General features: G+C 44.8%; 1 protein-coding gene across 2 annotated transcripts in view; it reads left to right on the top strand.

The window, feature by feature from the left end:
• The window catches only part of Dcaf5 (DDB1 and CUL4 associated factor 5), a 116,314-nt gene extending 99,972 nt beyond the window's left edge, over nt 1–16,342 (top strand). For both annotated transcript variants that reach the window (XM_005343270.2, XM_026779797.1), the window contains exons 8-9: nt 4,946–5,073; nt 12,488–16,342. In XM_005343270.2, coding sequence (XP_005343327.1) covers nt 4,946–5,073; nt 12,488–14,242 — 1,883 coding nt within the window. In that variant the 3' untranslated portion in view covers nt 14,243–16,342. The remainder of the gene's footprint in view (nt 1–4,945; nt 5,074–12,487) is intronic.
• Nucleotides 16,343–17,844: the final 1,502 nt, after the last annotated feature.

Here is a 17,844-nt window from a genome sequence, read left to right as displayed (position 1 = left end):
TTTTTGGTTTTTCGAGACAGGGTTTCTCTGTGGTTTTGGATCCTGTCCTGGAAATAACTCTTGTAGACCAGGCTGGTCTCGAACTCACAGAGATCGCCTGCCTCTGCCTCCCAAGTGCTGGGATTAAAGGCGTGCGCCACCACCGCCCGGCGTTTCTTCCCTATGTTTTGAAATGCCAATGACAAGTGAGAGTAACGTCTAACTATTGAGAGGCCTAAGGAAGTAAACCCCTAACTGGATGTCATGAAAAGAGAGTAAGTACAGAAGAGGACAGAAATTAGGACTTTAATGTTTAGTCCTTGTCTTCTCTGTTGGGAACATTTGGCCCAATTTGGAGGGGAAAACAAAAGCCATTCTGGCCTTTTTCCTTCCTTCTTCCTGGCATTTCTAGGGACTAAATTAGGCAAATGTTCTACAACTTAGCTACATCCCCAGCCCTAGCCACCTATATTCTATACAGAGATTACTAAATTGCCTAGAGTGGCCCTGGCTTTGTAATCCAGTGGCTGAGATTCTAGGTTGTTTGGTTATTACAGACAAGGTTTTATTAGTTCTGACGGGCCTGGAACTCACTGTGTAGTTCAAACTGTGTCAGTCCTCGAGCCCAAACCTCCCGAGTGCCATGGACCCCACACACCCACTCCCAGGGCATGTTAGATTCTGAGTCAGTGTTTTCTCTGAGTTACTTGGATCCCAGTGTCCTCTAAGGTAGTGAGAGTACTTGTATTTATGGACTTCTGTGTGGAGATCCACTATTAACCCTCACACACACACGTATGCCTCTGTGCAATAGTAGAAGTCAGGACAACCTCTGGTGTCACTCTTTCCCTTGCTTGAGACAAGGTGTTTTTGGTTTTGGGGTTGTTTTTTTTTTTTTTTTTGCGTTTTTTGTAGGTTTTGGTTTTTTTTGTTGTTGTTTTTTTTGTTGTTGTTGTTGTTGTTGCCATTTTGTATATCAGACACTACATGGGTTCTAGAGACCTGAGCTCAGGACTTATATTTGTGAGTAAGCACTTTACCATCTCCCCAGGTCTACTTTGACCTTTAAAAATAAAGATTTATTTATTTTATGTGCATGGGTGTTTTGCATGTGTGTGGTACCCACAGAGCAAGAAGGCGGCCTTGAATCCTCTAGAACTGGTGGCTGTGAGCTGCCACATGCATGCTATGAACTGAACCCAGGTACTCTACAAGAGTGGCAAGTATTCTTAACAACTGAGCTTCCTCAGTAGTCTCCATCTTTGGCTTTTGAAAGAAACCTACAAACAAGTGCCATCACGTTTGGCAAAGTTAGTGAGAGCAGATGGCCCCAAGAAATGACTGTCCTACGGAACTGTGAAGAAGTAATGGCTCAGAAAGACCCGTCCTTTTCCCTGGGCATGTTCATTTGTTTACACAGTTTACTAGCCATTTATGTACTCATTATTAGCAATTAGGTCATAACTCAACAAATCATTTCCATACACTGTGCAGTTAATCTGAATTCTGTCATTTGAAACCCAAGAACCAGAATGCAGAGCAGGGTGTCTTAGCTTTTCCCGTTGCAAACCCTTCACCTTCCCTGGGTATGTCGGCACATGCAAGGCATACGGCTCCAACAGTAACTTACAATAAATGATAAAAACTGTTTTAAATCGATTATTTGATATCCATACAATTTTAGCATTTAGTATAAAAAAGCAAATTTGCATCCTCATATACCTACTGCACTGCTGGAGACTGCTCAACCCTTGGGCTTGCTGGGCAGTGCCCACCACTGAGCCACCTCCCCAGTGTGCTATTTTTATGTAAGGAATCATTCCATCTTGGCTGAGTTTTTGATACTGCAGACATAGAGCATCTTCAACATTGTCCAGAGCTGATACTTTGATTGTGTGATCATCAATGCTGAGCGTGTTGCCTCACATCAGTAGGTAGTATGGAGTGATGGTATATTTAGGGCTATTTGAAAAATTGTGGAGCATTCTGACATAAATTCAAGCAAAACTCATTTTAACAATTTTTTTTTTATGAAACTCAAGTTAACAACTGAAACAGCAAGGTTTGGAATTGAACATTTTAGCACAACGCAGTCCAAAGATGTGTTATGTTAATTTGATGCTTCTGTGCTAAGGAAAGCTCTGTGACTGAGAGCCCATCCACTGCTGTGGTTCTGGGAACACGGCCTTGCTTGCCCTAACAAATGGCAGAAATGCTTCCTGTACCTGTTTTACCATCAGAACCTTGGCTCTGTTGGCAAAAAAAAAAAAAAAAAAAAAAAATCAGATTTGTTGGATTCCAGGTTGGAAAGGAAAGAGAGGGGGAAAAACACAGGATTAAACAAAATATTAACACTAGCTTTAATCCAGTTTCTTTTCTACTGACCACCCCAATTTGGGGGTAGGGACAAGAATATGTTTAAAAAGTAGAAATCAGAGTACCATGGCCTGTATACTCCTTGACAATCAGCCTTCCCTACAACAGAAATGGACATAGCTGCCATTGCTGGTCAGTTTCAACCCCAGCCTAGAAGTTCCTGGGTAGAGGGCTGCAGGAAGGATTGCTAGAGGAGGCTGGCCTGTGGGCATGTCTCTGGAAGATTGTTTTATTTATTCTGAATTTTTTTTTTTTTTGAGACAGGGTCTCACTGTGTAGTCTTGGTGTCCTGCAACTCACTATGTATATCAAGCTGGCCTTGAACTCATAGAGATCCACCTGCCTCTGTCTTGTGAGTGCTGGGGTTAAGGTATGCTCTCACAACCAGCTGGAAGATTATTTGGACAGCCTTAATTGATGTGACGTGTGTATATGAATAGACAGCTAGCTGAATACCAAGCATGTCTACATTCCTTCTCTGCTCTTGACTATGGATGTGGTATGGCCAGCTGTCTCAGGTCCTGCTCCAAATCGTGTACCTAGTAATGGACTATAATGTGGAATTGTTAGCCAAAACAAACCCTTTCTTCCCTAAGTTGCATTTTATTGAGATGTTTTATCACAGCAGCAGAAGGAGAAAGGTTGCTCCTAAGGGACGCTGTGAGCCCTGTGTCTAGATAGCTGCTGACCACCTTAGGTTCCTCTCCCTAGGCCCAAGCCATCTTTGCCTTCTCCCTCCTACGCTCAGATACTTGACATTGTGACACGATGTGTTAGGCTAACTCTTGCCCATGGAGCACACTTCGGACACACCTGTATCCCACCAGATCAGCTCCCTTTATCCATGAGGCAAATGAGGAACTTTGCCAGGAGGCCGAATGCAGAAAAGTCCCTAGAAAAAGATGACCTGGGGGGAAGGCACATTGTTCTAGTTATTGTTCCTTCCCTGAGATACTGGGAAACGTTTAGAATGAGTGTTGATCAAAGTATTGCTGGGAGCAAAATGGGGTACATAGAACAGAAACAGTACTTAATAATCTTTTGTCTCCGTGGTAGAGACACAAAGAAAGTATCCATTGGGGGCTGGAGAGATGGCTCAGTGGTTAAGAGCATTGCCTGCTCTTCCAAAGGTCCTGAGTTCAATTCCCAGCAACCACATGGTGGCTCACAACCATCTGTAATAGGGTCTGGCGCCCTCTTCTGGCCTTCAGGCATACAGACAGAATATAAATAAATAAATAAATAAATAAATAAATAAATAAATAAATAAATAAATATTTAAAAAAAAAGAAAGTATCCATTGATAGATAACACTGGCTTGTGTCTGGATGCCTCACTCTGCCTTATTAGCTTTGTGTGTACTCAGCTGTGGGTGACCGCGCAGAAGCAGCTTCGTTCAGAATGTAGTGCAGGTGTTTGGTGTGGTTGTAATTGTGTGTAACTGTAAATGTAATATCACCATTGCCAATCTATATTGAACCTCTGAGTTTCTCCTAAGTTCATTAACGACAGTATCTTTACTGTGCTAACACATTCCAGGCTCTTCTCATTCTCCAAAGAAGGATGCCTACAAGCTGTTCCTTAAGATATAGCTTTCAAACCTGGCATGGTGGTGACACACACCTTTAACCCCAGAACTCGGGAGGCAGAGGCAGGTGGATCTCTGAGTTTGAGGCCAGCTGATCTACAGAGCAAGTTCCAGGACAGCCAGGACTACACAGAGAAACCCTATCTCCAAAAAACCAAACAAAACAAACAAAAAGATAAAGCTTTCTATAAGTGAACTGTTGGCTGAACTATACATGTTGTTTCCAAGGCCTACTCTGTAGTTCAACATTTTTTGTTTTTAATTACATTACTTATTTACTTCGGGCAAAGACAACTCCTTCCATGGTTGTGAGGCTCTAGGACTGATCTCAGGTTGAGTCTGGCAGCAAGTGCTTTTACCCATGGAGCTATCTCACTGGTCCTACTTCCAACTCTTAATACTTGCTTGTTATGAACGTGATTCAGATATCCTTTGTCTTCAGTTCTCTTTGCCCTCCAAGGACAAAAAAAGTGTTCTTTGCATTGTTAACCTCTTTTTCCTTCATCTAATACCATCTTAGTATAAACTGAGAGTTTAGCAGATCAAACATGCCTTGTATATTTAAACCTTCACATGATTCTGGTTTTGTATGTTCCTGGCTTAGCTGCCTAACTTGTCCCAAACTTTCAATCTCATTTTGCTCTATTGCATTTTCTAAAATGATTAGAAAATTTGGATTAGAACTTGGAGACCAAAAACTTTAAGTTTTAAGTGTCTTTGGGTCATTATAGTGGAATTGCTGTGGGTGGTCGTGGGCATTGCTTACAAGCTAAATAAAGGCTCTTGGTAAGAGCACATGTGCTGGGAGATGTTCCATCCCTCTTTCCATGGCAACTTTATCTGTGAGATTATGCACACTGCTCTCATATAGTTGGTAAAAAAAAAAAAAAAAAAAAAAAAAACAGCTCAGCTCCTATTTTGAGTTGTTTATGTGTCATTACTGGGTGTGTCATTACTGGGGCCTGTTTTATCATGTGATTTTGTTAACTTCTGTCTTTCCAGGTGGCATTGGCAGAGTGGTCAATGGAGCCTTCATGGTGCTGAAAGGGCATCGGTCCATTGTTAACCAGGTCCGGTTTAACCCCCATACATACATGATCTGCTCTTCTGGTGTAGAAAAGATTATCAAGGTGAGCACTTTCCCCTTCTGTCCTTTTTAGGAAAATGTTTGTAGTTCATAACTGGAAAAAACTGGAACAATGTATAGAGGGATTTATATCTAAATATATGAGCATTTATCAAAACTCAGTGCCAAGCATGGTGGTAATGTCTCTAAGCCTGACACTTAGAGCTGAGGTTAGGAGACTCCCAAGCCCAAAGCCACCTGTGCTCTAGAGCAAGACTTTGTCTTTAAGGGGGTGGTGTGTCAGCAATTTAAACATAGAATATTAGAAGCTGATATTTTAAAAGTAGGTGGCTCTCCTAGAACTCACTTTGTAGACCAGGCTGACCTTGAACTCAAAGAGATCTGTCTTCCTCTGCCTCCTGAGTGCTGGGATCAAAGGCATGAGCCACTATGCCCTACTTGTTTGTTTTTTTTAAGTAATTTTTTAATGACTTCCTTTCAGAACCATTGTAACATGTTTATTAGTAAATCAATGTACTTAATAAATCTGTGTTTTATATGTGTTTATTTTTAATCAGAAATGTACATTTGTTTGGGTATCGTGGCACATGTCTGTAATCAAGTATAAACATTTGATATGTAGAGGCAGGAAGACCAGAAGTTCAAGGGTTATTTTGAGAAGACCAATATACAATTCTCAGTTTAGATTTGATGGCCGCAAACCAAACTTTCAAGCTCCTGGCCCAATGTCCCCTGACTTCCCTTTGACTTTGAACTATATCTCCAGATCCACCTTTAGAACTAGTCACCAGGCTTTGAAGGGTGGAGTGTATTCTGCACACTGCTTTGCGTGTTGTGCTGTAGTAGCTTCTGATCTTGGCTGGTGAGTTCTGCTCTCCACTCTCATGTGATCTGGAGAACCATCATCTCTCCTATTACCCAGCATGCTCTGTCCCGATCTGGCACAGATTTAGCCGAGTAGTTGTCAGAATCATGGTTAAGTTGTCTTAGGATGGTTTTTAAAAAACAAAACCAAAAACCTGCATGTGGTTTTGATTGAGGCAAATTAAATATGAATACTAACCTTATCTTCTGAACAAATTCGCCTTGGTTAAAGAGTATTTGTGTAGCTACCACAAAGGGAAGCAGCCTAACCCGTTTCCACAGAAAGGGAACCTACTTTGGTCACTCATAGTCTAGGTACTAGCAACCTTTTTCCATATCTGAGGAAATAAAGGTTGAGGGAAAAATGAGAATTCACACACACACACACACACACACACACACACACACACACTCACACGCTGCCAGTACTAGGAATTATACCAAGGCTTGGCTTTACCACTGAGCTCTGTCTGTCCCTGGCCTGAAAATGAGAAATTCTTTAGGACCTGTGGTAATATGACTTTTAAATAGGCAGGGATTATGCTTCCCGCAATAGTTAAAATTCCTTAGTTTTTAAAATGACAAATTAAACCTGAGAAAATTTTCAGAGAAAAAGTAAAAGTGTATTTATGATGATTTAGCATTATTATTGTTTGAGGATATCATGCATGCATATAATGTATTTTGATCAAATCCACTCCCTATTCTCCTGTTCATCCCCTATTTCCCCACTACTATCCCCTCCCAACTTTATGTGCTTTGTGTTTTTTAGCCCACTTAATCAGCTCTCGGTGTGTGTATGGGGTTAGGACCTTCTGGGTGTGTGGAGCCTCCTGTGTTTGCTATCTCTGAAGAAAAGTGAACTCCTTCCAGTGGCCATCAGTTGCTAATAGCATCTCAGCAAGGGGTGGGACTTAGTGACCACCTTCCCTTCCATGTTAGAGTTTTTTGTGGTTTGAAATTGCCTGTGTGAGCTCATATGTGCAGCTGTCCTACTGAATCCAGAAAGTGGTTTTGTTGTAGCCAGCCACCATCTGCAGTGGGAAGAGAGAATGTAGATGCACCATCTGGGATGGAGTACTCTGCAGTCCCTTATGTTTGCAGATGTTGACATTTAAGTTACAGATTACTGTTGGAGTCGTGTGGCTAATGTGTGGAAAGCCAGGCTGGAACCTTACCCCACTCCATTCACCATGCTAGTGGGAAGAGACTGGACGGCTGACTGTACCATCTCACTTGTCCTTCACTTGGACAGTCACTGAAATAGCCCTGCCCCTCACATTACTTTCCCTTCTCATTTGGCCTATGATTAATAGGTTGGCACTGTAACATGCCCTTTCTAGGCCCGTTGACGTCATTCTCTACAGAGAGCTCTCCACTTGGGCATCTCCTTTAGAAGAGAAATTCCTGTTTGGCATGTGCTCGGATGCTTCTGTGCTGAGTCTCCCCAGATATTGTTTAGTCAACTGAAGTCTTAACTCTAAAGGTCATAGGTTGGAAACTGGCCAAGTTCTCAAGAAAGAGGAGAAAATGTTTGCTCTGTGAGGTTATCCAGACTGAGCTGTGGAACTCACTGCTCCCAGGTTCCCATAGGAACGGAGAGACACAGTTGGCCATTTAAAACCTTAAGTGTGCACAGTGAGAGAGAAACACGGGGTTCTCGGCTTCGGTTTCTCACAGATGTTTCCCCATTTGCCGTCTGGCTAGAAATAGAATGAAAAGCATTACAGGTTGGGTTTGGTGATGCACACTCAAGAGGCTGAGGCAGGAAGATAGCATGTTCACAGGTCATTCTGAGCTACACAGTGTGGCTTTGTCTCAAAAAAAGAAAAAGAAAAAAGAAACTCAGGAGAGGCAGAGGGGAGAATAAGGTTGAAAGTAAGTGCTAGCCCTTCTCTCTGTTAGGATTACTGCCCTTGCCTGAGCTTCCATTCTCCTGAAAGGCCCCTAATTCGCAGTGTCTGTGTGTCTCCTATTGTAATTGAGGGTGTGCCACACCTTTGTCTTGGGATCTACAGGCCTGACAGTTGCTGTTTAATGAAAAGTGACTTTGCTGCTTGCATTGGCTCCAGAAACATCATCCACCATGAAATCTGATTTTCTCTGTCTACTCTCCTCCTTGTCCGCATCCTTTACTGCCATCTTTTCTACTTGGAAAAGAGCCCTCTTTGACAGAGCCAGCCTCTTCACACCCAGAAAAGGTCCTCTGTTTGCCTGAATGCCCACACTTATCAAAAGAAGGGGTTTATTTTATAGCTTAGTGGGGGGGGGCAAATTCTTTTTTTCCCCACTCAAAGCTCTGCTCTATATTATGATATAGCTACTGTGTGCTGTTCATGGTAGGCCCTATGGGAAGCATAAAGGTAAGGGTCACACAAGTCCCCCTAGGAATTGATGACCCAGGGGAGAGAAACAAAGATAAAGGGGTTCCCAAGAAATGGAGACAAAACACTGGAGAGGGGGATTTTTCTCACTTGGGATAATCTCAATAGAGGTTACTGTTTGCACCATCTTTGCAGCCCTTACAGTTTAAAGACTGAAGACATGAATCCAGTGCCAGGGATCCATATGCTAGAAGGAAAGACCAGCTCCTGCACTGCAGGTTGTCTTCTGACCTCAGTACATGCACTGTGATTCACACTTACACACAAACCTGTGATAAATAAATGGGGGGCGGGGACCAGTGCTCTGTGCCAGGCATTGTGCTTATAAAGAAATGTTCAGAAATAGGAAAGCATATGACTGTTGAAAAAGTGATCTTGGGTAGCCAAAGGCAGAGAACAAGGAGAGGACTAGAACCATTCTGGAGGGCCCTAGAAGGTCCTGGCAGCCACATTGCAGTGTCTGCAAGCCCCACATAACAGATAGGACCTTAACCTGTGTACAGGTGATCATGGGTTCATTAGATGGTCAAATTCAAAGGACTTACACAGAGAAGAGGACTTAGAGCAGCTACTTCAGCACATCCCAGTCACTCAGCTCAAACACTTGGTATTCCATAAGAATTGAATTTTATCCTTTTTTGCAGCAGCTTGAGAAAACTGTGCTTGTCAAGAAAACTACTCAGACCTCAAAGAGGCACACCTAACCACACTTAATAAGTAATGGGGTCTCCTCCCCCTCTCAGAGTTGTCATTTATTAAGAGATAGTTGCAGTATAGATTTAAGTACAGTCGCTAAGGTCTAGAGCAGGTGCTTACAATGACCACACACCCAAGATGCAGGTTTCCCAAATAAATCTAGCAAGTTATTTTTCCCGTGATTTGCTTTTTAAAAAATTATATGTATGAGTGTTTTGTCTGCATGTATGTATGTATGTATGTATGTATGTATACCACATGTGCACAGATGCCTGTGGAGTCTGGAGTGCATCAGATGCCCCTGGAATTGGAGTTACAGGTGGTTGTGAGCTGCCACCTGGGTGTTGGGAACTGAATCTGGGTTTCTTTGGAAGAGCAGCCAGTGTTCTTTAACCACTGGGCCATTTCTCCAGCCCCAGCATTGCTTTACTTTTGAATCGTTGACTTTGAGGTAACGAAATGGACAGTTTCATAAATGATTGAAATGGTTCTGAACCAGGATAATGGGGAGTCGGTGATTCTGATGCCCAGCTAAAGCATTTTGGTCTTAAAGTTTTCTGGTTGTGGGATTCGGCCACCAAATTAAAGAGAAAGCAGCACGCTGATTAGTGCTTGACCATAGCTTATGTCATTTCATCACTCAGATCTGTGGTTGAGAAATGGAGGCTTTCCAGGGTAAGACGTTTGCTTAGGACTGTGGGAAATGGTGAGACGTAGGCTTCTGCTGCTCTGTGCTGCTCTCAGACACACACTGACTTCTAAGAGGCCGTTTTGTTTCGCTCTGAATCTTAGGACTACGTTAGGGCCCATCTAATTCACTGCTTAGATGAAGGAGCCAAGCCTAGGAGTCCACACTCCAAGTCTCCTTTTGATCCAGTCTTGTTCCATTGCCCAAGCTTCAGAAGTACACAGTTCAGCTCAACTTGTCACATTCCAGAGCCCAAATAAAACTGACCTTTAATGCTGTGATTTTCATTCCTGAAGAGAAAATGTGGGGGCTGGGAGATCAGAACTTTAAAGCTGGCTTGTCAGAGGGCTTGAGAGATGGCTTAGTGGTTGAGAACACTTGCTATTCTTGCAGAGGACCTGGGTTCAATTTCCAGCACCCACATGGTAGCCCCTGACTGTCTATAACTCCAGTTTCAGGGAATCTAACTACCTCTTTTGGCTCCAAGGCAGACAAAACACCCATATATGTAAAATAAAATTTTAATTGTAAAAAGTGGCTTGTGAAGTAGTTAGACCATTTCTGTTAGCAGAATCTGGAGTTCTATGAAGGAGATTTGTTTTCATATTAGGGAAGATAGCAAATAATGTTTTGTCATTTTTAAACTGAGAAAATGAATCACTTGCCCAGAATTAAGAATGAGACCCAACAAGTATCCTAACCTTTTGAACCCTTCAGCTCGCTTTTTAGGACACCAAACTCTGAGTTCTCAGAAATCTGTTGGCAGAGATATCCATCTGTATGTAGCTAGAGCCTTGTGCTGCCTAGGTGTTTTCCAATCATTGCCTGTCACAAAGAATTTGAATGTCCCTCAGAGAAGATCTTTGTTTTCCACTTCTTGCTTTATGCTTATTATATGCTAGAGTTTACTAACCCTGCCTCGCCTCTACTGATCCTTTGAGTCACAGTTTCTGGGGTCAGAGTCAGCCTGTTCTGGAGGTGTCTCTTGGGCACACTGCTTCCATGTTCCTGAGTGGGAGTTTGAAGCTCGAGAGGACAGGACACTTGAGTTGTAGACGGGAAACAAGACTAAGGAGAACAGCCGGGCGGTGGTGGCGCACGCCTTTAATCCCAGCACTCGGGAGGCAGAGGCAGGCGGATCTCTGGGAGTTCGAGGCCAGCCTGGTCTACAAGAGCTAGTTCCAGGACAGGCACCAAAGCTACAGAGAAACCCTGTCTCGAAAAACCAAAAAAAAAAAAAAAAAAAGACTAAGGAGAACACATCTGGGCTGGGGAGGCTGAGAAGTAGCTGGCTCTGTGAACTGAAAGGAGCCTCTTGTGAACTGGAAATCTTCTAAAGAGACCACCTCTCAGGGATCAGTAGGCCTTGGGACATTTCCGGAGGTGAATTTTTTCTTCCTGAGCTTTGAGGAAACGAATGGAGGAAGTTGGGAGACACTGTTCTCTTGAGTAAGATGCTATCTAAAGACAAAACACCAACCTGTCAGGCAAGAAAATGACTGGAATGCCTGCCGAGAGATGCTCAGGCTATGGGCTGGTGTAGCTGAATTGCTCTGCACTGCTCAGGGGACCAGCAGCGTCAGGTTAAGTTAATTGCTCTACAGTGACAACTTCATTACCTTGAACTTGATTTTGCATAACTCAACACAATGGTAAAGCTCAGTTTTTGAGTCAAAAATACCTGAGTTAAAAACTCTAGTTTTACTAGATAGTGGTGGCACACGCCTTTAATCCTAGCATGCAGGAGGAAGAGGCAGGCAGATCTCTGAGTTTGAGGCCAGCCTGATCTACAGAGCCGAGTTCCAGGATATCTAAAGCTGTACAGAGAAACCCTGTCTCAAAAGAACAAAAACAGAAAACAACCTCTAGTTTTGCTTCTTTGTAGCTGTGGGTGTAGTCCTGGACAACCTGGTAAGGGATGGGGATGCAGTCACCCCTCCAGGGACAGTGTGCCTTGCCTTTTCTTGCTAAGCAAGCAAGCGACACCCTGGTTAGAGAACCCTGTTTCCCAGGTAACCGATGCTTGCATGTCTGAGAGGGAAATGCAGTGGAGGCAGTGTCTATTCTTATCAAGCCCCAGTGAGTGATTCTCATTGGTTAAAATTAGAATATTACTGTTTGAAAGAAGTGGAACGATGGCTGAAATCTTTTTAGGGTGTTTACTTTTTAGACAAGGTCTTACAATGTAGCCCTGGCAGGCCTGGAACTTAACTCTATAGACCAGGTTGGCCTTGAATTCACAGAGATCTGTCTGCCTCTGCTTCCCAAGTGCACCACCATGCCTGGCAAGGCATATTTTCAAATCGACTACCTAATATTCAAAGCATCTTCTGCCCCTACTTTTAGATTAAAGTTATAATCCTATGTACTGACAGAAAACATAACAGGAAAGAGACAATATATGGGTATCCTCCACCTAAAGACATCCTTAGGTCTCTGAATACTGTCTAGTTCTATGCTCTAAACAGCTTTTGCCTACTCCTAAAAGCCTCAGTTTTGATATACATTTATTTTATAAGAGTCAGTTTACTAAATAAAGAGCTTTTGTTTTGCATAGGAGTCAGTGGCTATTTGTTTTGTTTTGAGACAAATTCTGGCTATGTATCAGTTGATGTGGCCTTGTGATCCCCCTGTCTCAGCCTTCCAAGCACTGGTATTACAGAAGTGTGCCATTGTACCTGGAAAGAAAATATTTTTAAAGTTGTTTGGTGACTTTAATATGACAGTGTCTGGGAGAAGCTCAGCTTTAGTGGTCTTTATCATGGCCAGCTGTAGAACATTTTCCATTCAATCCTGGTTGCCTTTGTTTTTCATCTTCTGTGTAGATCTGGAGTCCATACAAGCAGCCAGGATGTACAGGAGACCTCGACGGTCGGATTGAAGATGATTCCCGCAGCCTCTACACCCATGAAGAGTATATCAGCCTTGTATTGAACAGCGGAAGTGGTCTGTCCCACGACTATGCTAACCAGTCGGTCCAGGAAGATCCCCGGATGATGGCTTTCTTTGACTCTTTGGTGCGCCGCGAGATCGAGGGCTGGAGCTCTGACTCAGACAGTGACCTCAGCGAGAGCACCATCCTTCAGCTGCATGCAGGGGTCAGTGAGCGCTCCGGCTACACTGACTCAGAGTCCTCGGCCTCACTGCCCCGCTCCCCACCTCCCACAGTAGACGAGTCTGCCGACAATGCCTTCCACCTGGGGCCCCTGCGAGTCACCACCGCAAATGCCGTAGTGTCAACCCCAGCCACGCCGACGTGTGAGGATGCAGCATCTCGCCAGCAGCGCCTATCTGCTCTGCGTCGCTACCAGGACAAGCGCCTCCTGGCCCTGTCCAATGAGTCTGATTCTGAAGAGAATGCCTGTGAGGCTGAACTGGACACAGATCTCTTCCCTCGGCCGAGGTCGCCCAGCCCCGAGGATGGATCCAGCAGCTCCAGCAGCTCCAGTAGCTCGGAGGAAGAAGAGGAACTGAATCAACGCCGAGCCACCACTCGGCAGCGAAATGCCATGCGGAGGCGGCAAAAGACAGCCCGGGAAGAGCGGCCCAACGCTCCAGTCAAGCCCACCAACACCTACATTGGTGAGGACAATTACGACTATCCCCAGATCAAGGTAGATGACCTCTCCTCCTCCCCAAACTCCTCCCCTGAGCGGAGTGCTTCCAATCTGGATATCCAACCAAGCCGGGCCCCACCAACTGCCAACATGGAATCAGTAGAGCGAAAGATTTATAAAGCTTACAAGTGGCTCCGCTACTCCTACATCTCTTACTCGAATAACAAAGATGGAGAAACTTCTTTAGTGGCAGAGGAGGCAGATGAAGGGAGAGCAGGAACCAGCCCCAAAGACAACCCAACCCCTTCTTCCAGTAAGGAAGCCTGCCCAACCCAGAAAGACCAGGACCTGCCCCCTGAAGGCTGCAACAAAGATGCTTGTAAAGAAGAGACTTCCACCAGGAATCCCAGCAGTGGTGCAAGCCATGAGCACAGCAGCCATCCTTGGGCAGAGATGCTAGAGAGCACCTCTCAGGACACTAACAGTAGCAGTCCTCTAGAGCACTCTTTTGAAACCAAGAAGCTCAATGGAAAGGCCCTGAGCAAGGCCCTGAGCAGCCGGACTGAGGAGCCACCCTCTCCTGTCCCCAAAGCATCTGGTTCCACTCTGAACAGTGCGTCTGGCAACTGTCCCAGGACCCAGTCTGATGATAGTGAGGAAAGGAGCCTTGAAACCCTATGTGCCAACCACAACAATGGACGCTTGCACCCCCGACCCCCTCACCCCCACAACAATGGGCAGAACTCTGGGGAGCAGGAGACAGTTGTCTACTCTTCCCCAGGACACCCAGACACTGACCATGATAACCCATCCCTGACAGGGACACTTCTACACAAAGATTGTTGTGGGTCTGAAATGGCCTGTGAAACCCCCAGTGCTGGAATGAGAGAAGACCCCACTGACCCCTCAGCCATGGACAGCAGCAAGGGTGTTCATGACCACAGTGGCCTCAAAAGGCATCGAATTGAATTGGAAGACACAGATTCAGAGAATTCCTCTTCAGAGAAGAAATTAAAAACATGATAAAAACAAAGGGAAAACAAAAGCTACAAAAAGTAGCCTTGCAAAATAATTTTTTCTTGTTTAGTGAACACAGAGGAAAGGAAAAAGTATTAAAGGCACATAAAACCGGGGCCTGAACGTGTCTGCTCCTGCTCCTTCTGTTCACCATTCTCCAGGGGGTCTTCTCTAGTGAGATGCGAGCATAGCATTCCTCTGAGGCTCTGTGACAGTGGTCCTGTCTTGGGACATTTAGCTTGTTGTGTGTATGTACCCACTGGCACATGTGGGCTTGATGTCTTATGAGGCCTTTCTTTCAACTGTCTGTCAGCAAAGCCCTGTGGGTCTGTAGCTTTTGCCATTTCGCCTGTTCATTGTTCACATGACATAGGTGTTCTGGTCTTAAGTGAAGAGTGTCCTCTAGATCAGATCGTGCTGCAGTGAGTTGTAGATCGACGCTAGCAGAAAGGAGAGGCCTGCCTTCAGCTCATTGGCTGTGCTGAAGAGGAAAACATGGCTCCTCTTTAAATGCCCCATGTTTTCTTCAGCTAACACATCATTGAGCATTTACTGTGACTCTTAAGTGGAACATTGTTCCTGTTAAGAGGTTGACACTTGAGCTCAGATCCTGATAGTGCCGCTGTTTTCAGAAGGGGCAGAGTTACACTCTGTGCTGTGAGATCCTTACAGCAGCTAGTGAACAACACATTTTAACCACCTAGTGCTGGCTCCTAAGAAGCACTCGAGGCCAGCAGGTGCTAATGGAGTCCAGGCATCCTGAAAGAAGAAAGGACCCCTCAGGAGAGCTTTTTACCCAAACTAATAAACTGACTGGTAGAGGGATACTAATGAGTTGTAGTGAAGAGTGGAATGCGGTACTGTATCCAGCGCCAGTCAGTCAGGCAGAATGTGGTACTGTATCCAGTGCCAGCCCGCCAGTCAGAATGCGGTACTGTATCCAGCGCCAGTCAGTCAGGCAGAATGTGGTAACTGTATCCAGTGCCAGTCCATCAGTCAGAATGCGGTACTGTATCCAGCGCCAGTCAGTCAGGCAGAATGTGGTAACTGTATCCAGTGCCAGCCCGCCAGGCAGAATGTGGTACCGTATCCAGTGCCAGCCCGCCAGTCAGAATGTGGTACCGTATCCAGTGCCAGCCCGTCAGGCAGAATGCGGTACCGTATCCAGTGCCAGTCCGTCAGGCAGAATGCGGTACCGTATCCAGTGCCAGTCCGTCAGGCAGAATTGGCAGGCCTGTCACCCTCCCTCAGGCTTGGAGTTGTCAGAGGCTGTGGGTTCCACCTGAACTTTGCAGAGTAGTTGGCATCTGTTAGGAGGCAGGGAGTGTCGAGAAACAACTCTCTCTGGTCAGTGTCTTGGCTCCCTGAAAACATTTTGTTCTGTTGAAGTAGGTAACAGTGGAGAGAAGAAAATATCAACTTTTCAGTGTATAGTGGTGTTGGTAGTCCCCGAGTTGTCAGTGAAGGGTTGTGAAAGACAGGAAGACCTAAGGCTGCTCAGATGTCCTGCTGGTGTAGATGTTGAAGCAGGAGGAAGAGAGAACAGTGGAACTTTGCATACAAAGGTGCTAGACAACTGGAGCCTGGCTGGAGCTGGCCTAGGGAGGACTTAGCACAAGGCATCTCTGGCCTCACTGGTGCAGCGTTCCTTTCGGAGGAGGACCTGACCTGCTGGGATGGAGCCGAGAGAAGACCAGCTGCGGAAGCTGAAGGATGGACGACGTTCAGTGCCAGGAGCCAGGGTTCTTATGAAAGGAAGGCAGTTGGTAAGAGCCAGGAGGATAAACCGTTTTCCTGAGCTTTGTGGAAGGGAGATGTGCTTAGTGTCTGGTGATGTGGCTGACATATGAGAGCACGGTTTGGGAAGGAGAGGAATGCGCTTGAGTAGCGTGGGGTGCATACAGTCAGCAGCTGGACTCTTCCTGGGTAGTGGGACAGCAATTCTGTAACCAACGTTAGAATTACTTTAGATTTGTAATTAAAATGGTTCTATGATTTATCTTTTGACTATTCATAGATAATTGTAAATTCTGGTTTTATAAGCCCAAGTCATTTTACATTTGCTTTTCCGAAATTATTAAATTGGAATTTTTAATCCTTTATATACAAAAGAGTTATAAGCACTCAGTGTGTGTCTCTCTTCCCCTTAGTCAGCATGCCTTGTTCTTGTATTCCATTTTACCTTAATCTAATCAGATAGATCCACACTCCACATTCTTCCTGGAGGAAAAAGAAAGCAAAATTAGCTATTGATAGTTTCCAAGTGCCAAGGGTGGGCTTTCATGTAAAAGCAGTCTCTCATTTGGGGACTCCAAACCATTCAAAAGTCAGAGTTCACTTAGTCCATAGTGTAGACTCCGAGAAAGGTCACCCTTTGAGGGATGCACTCCACCCTTAGGAGGGACTTCCTGCCCCGTAGGGTAGGTTGGGTTGTCAAGAGATGGGTCCTGCAATAACCACCAGAGTAAGAGAAAGAGCGATGCTTCTGTTAGCCACTCCACACTCTTTTCCAGTGATCCCATGTTGTATGGTCCTGGTACTAGAAGCCTGGGTGGGAATCACTTCTAAGATCCCTTTTACTGGGACCTTTGTAGAATCCAGGGCTCCCATGTTGAAAACTTATTCAGTCCCCAAATTGTTCCTTGATGGGTGTTTTTCCTAGCAGGAGAGGGCACTGATCAGGCTAAGAACTCCTGGAAGTGCCTCTTAAGGATTTTTTTTCCTGCATCCTGTACATAATGTTTTAAGCAGCAGGTCCAGGTACGTGAAACTGTTTCTCTTCCCTTTATTTCCCACCTGGCTTTGTAAATGATTCTCAACCGATAAATGAGTTCATTAAGTCGTTGGCTTGAGGCAAAAGAAGTTTGCAGTTGTGCTGATTTAATAGGAGTCTCGTGTTGTCTGTCAAGGTGCCTTCCTCTGCTGAAGCCTTACCTCCTCAAAGCCCTGCCTCTTCTCACCCAGCAACGCTGACTCTTCTCTGTGTATATGCAAATAAACCTATTAATCACTTCTCCCAGGCTTCCTCCTCTCTTCCTGGGAAGACTCGGTTGCTTAGACACCTTCTTCCTTTATTTCTTTGCTGTTTTAATTTCTGCCCTGTTAGAAACTTGAATTAGAGTCACACTGAAGACTAGAAGACAAAGCTCATGTCTAACAGTGGTCATATCACTTCTATATATTGGGACAGAGGTCACATCTGACAATAAAAGGAAGGGAGGTGCTGTGTCCACTTGGTCAGGACAGTGAGCTCCCGGAACTGACATTTTACACTGTAGTGAGTAGCATGGCCACCCCCTCTGTTTCCTGATGCTTCCAGATAAGGTGATGCTTTTCATGACTTTTTAGGTACATTGCAAACTTGTTTCTTTAAAATGAGAACAGAGTGAAAAACAGTAAACGTGTCATTCTATAAAGCTATAGGAGTCTGTGTTTAGCTGAAACATTCCTGCCAACCAAGATACTTGTCAGAAAAACACTCCAAAGGAAGCCTGTTCTTTCCTTACAGCCTGAGTACAACTGTGGTGCACTGGGGTAGGGGCTGGAGGTGTCACCAAGGTGTACAGTGACACTCCTGAGTCCTGGACTTGTCCCTAGTGACAGGATAA

This window comes from Microtus ochrogaster, chromosome 1 (assembly GCF_000317375.1).
Source record: "Microtus ochrogaster isolate Prairie Vole_2 chromosome 1, MicOch1.0, whole genome shotgun sequence".
In the NCBI taxonomy this organism is placed as follows: Eukaryota; Metazoa; Chordata; class Mammalia; order Rodentia; family Cricetidae; genus Microtus; species Microtus ochrogaster.
This window is presented reverse-complemented; position numbering and strand designations above follow the sequence as displayed.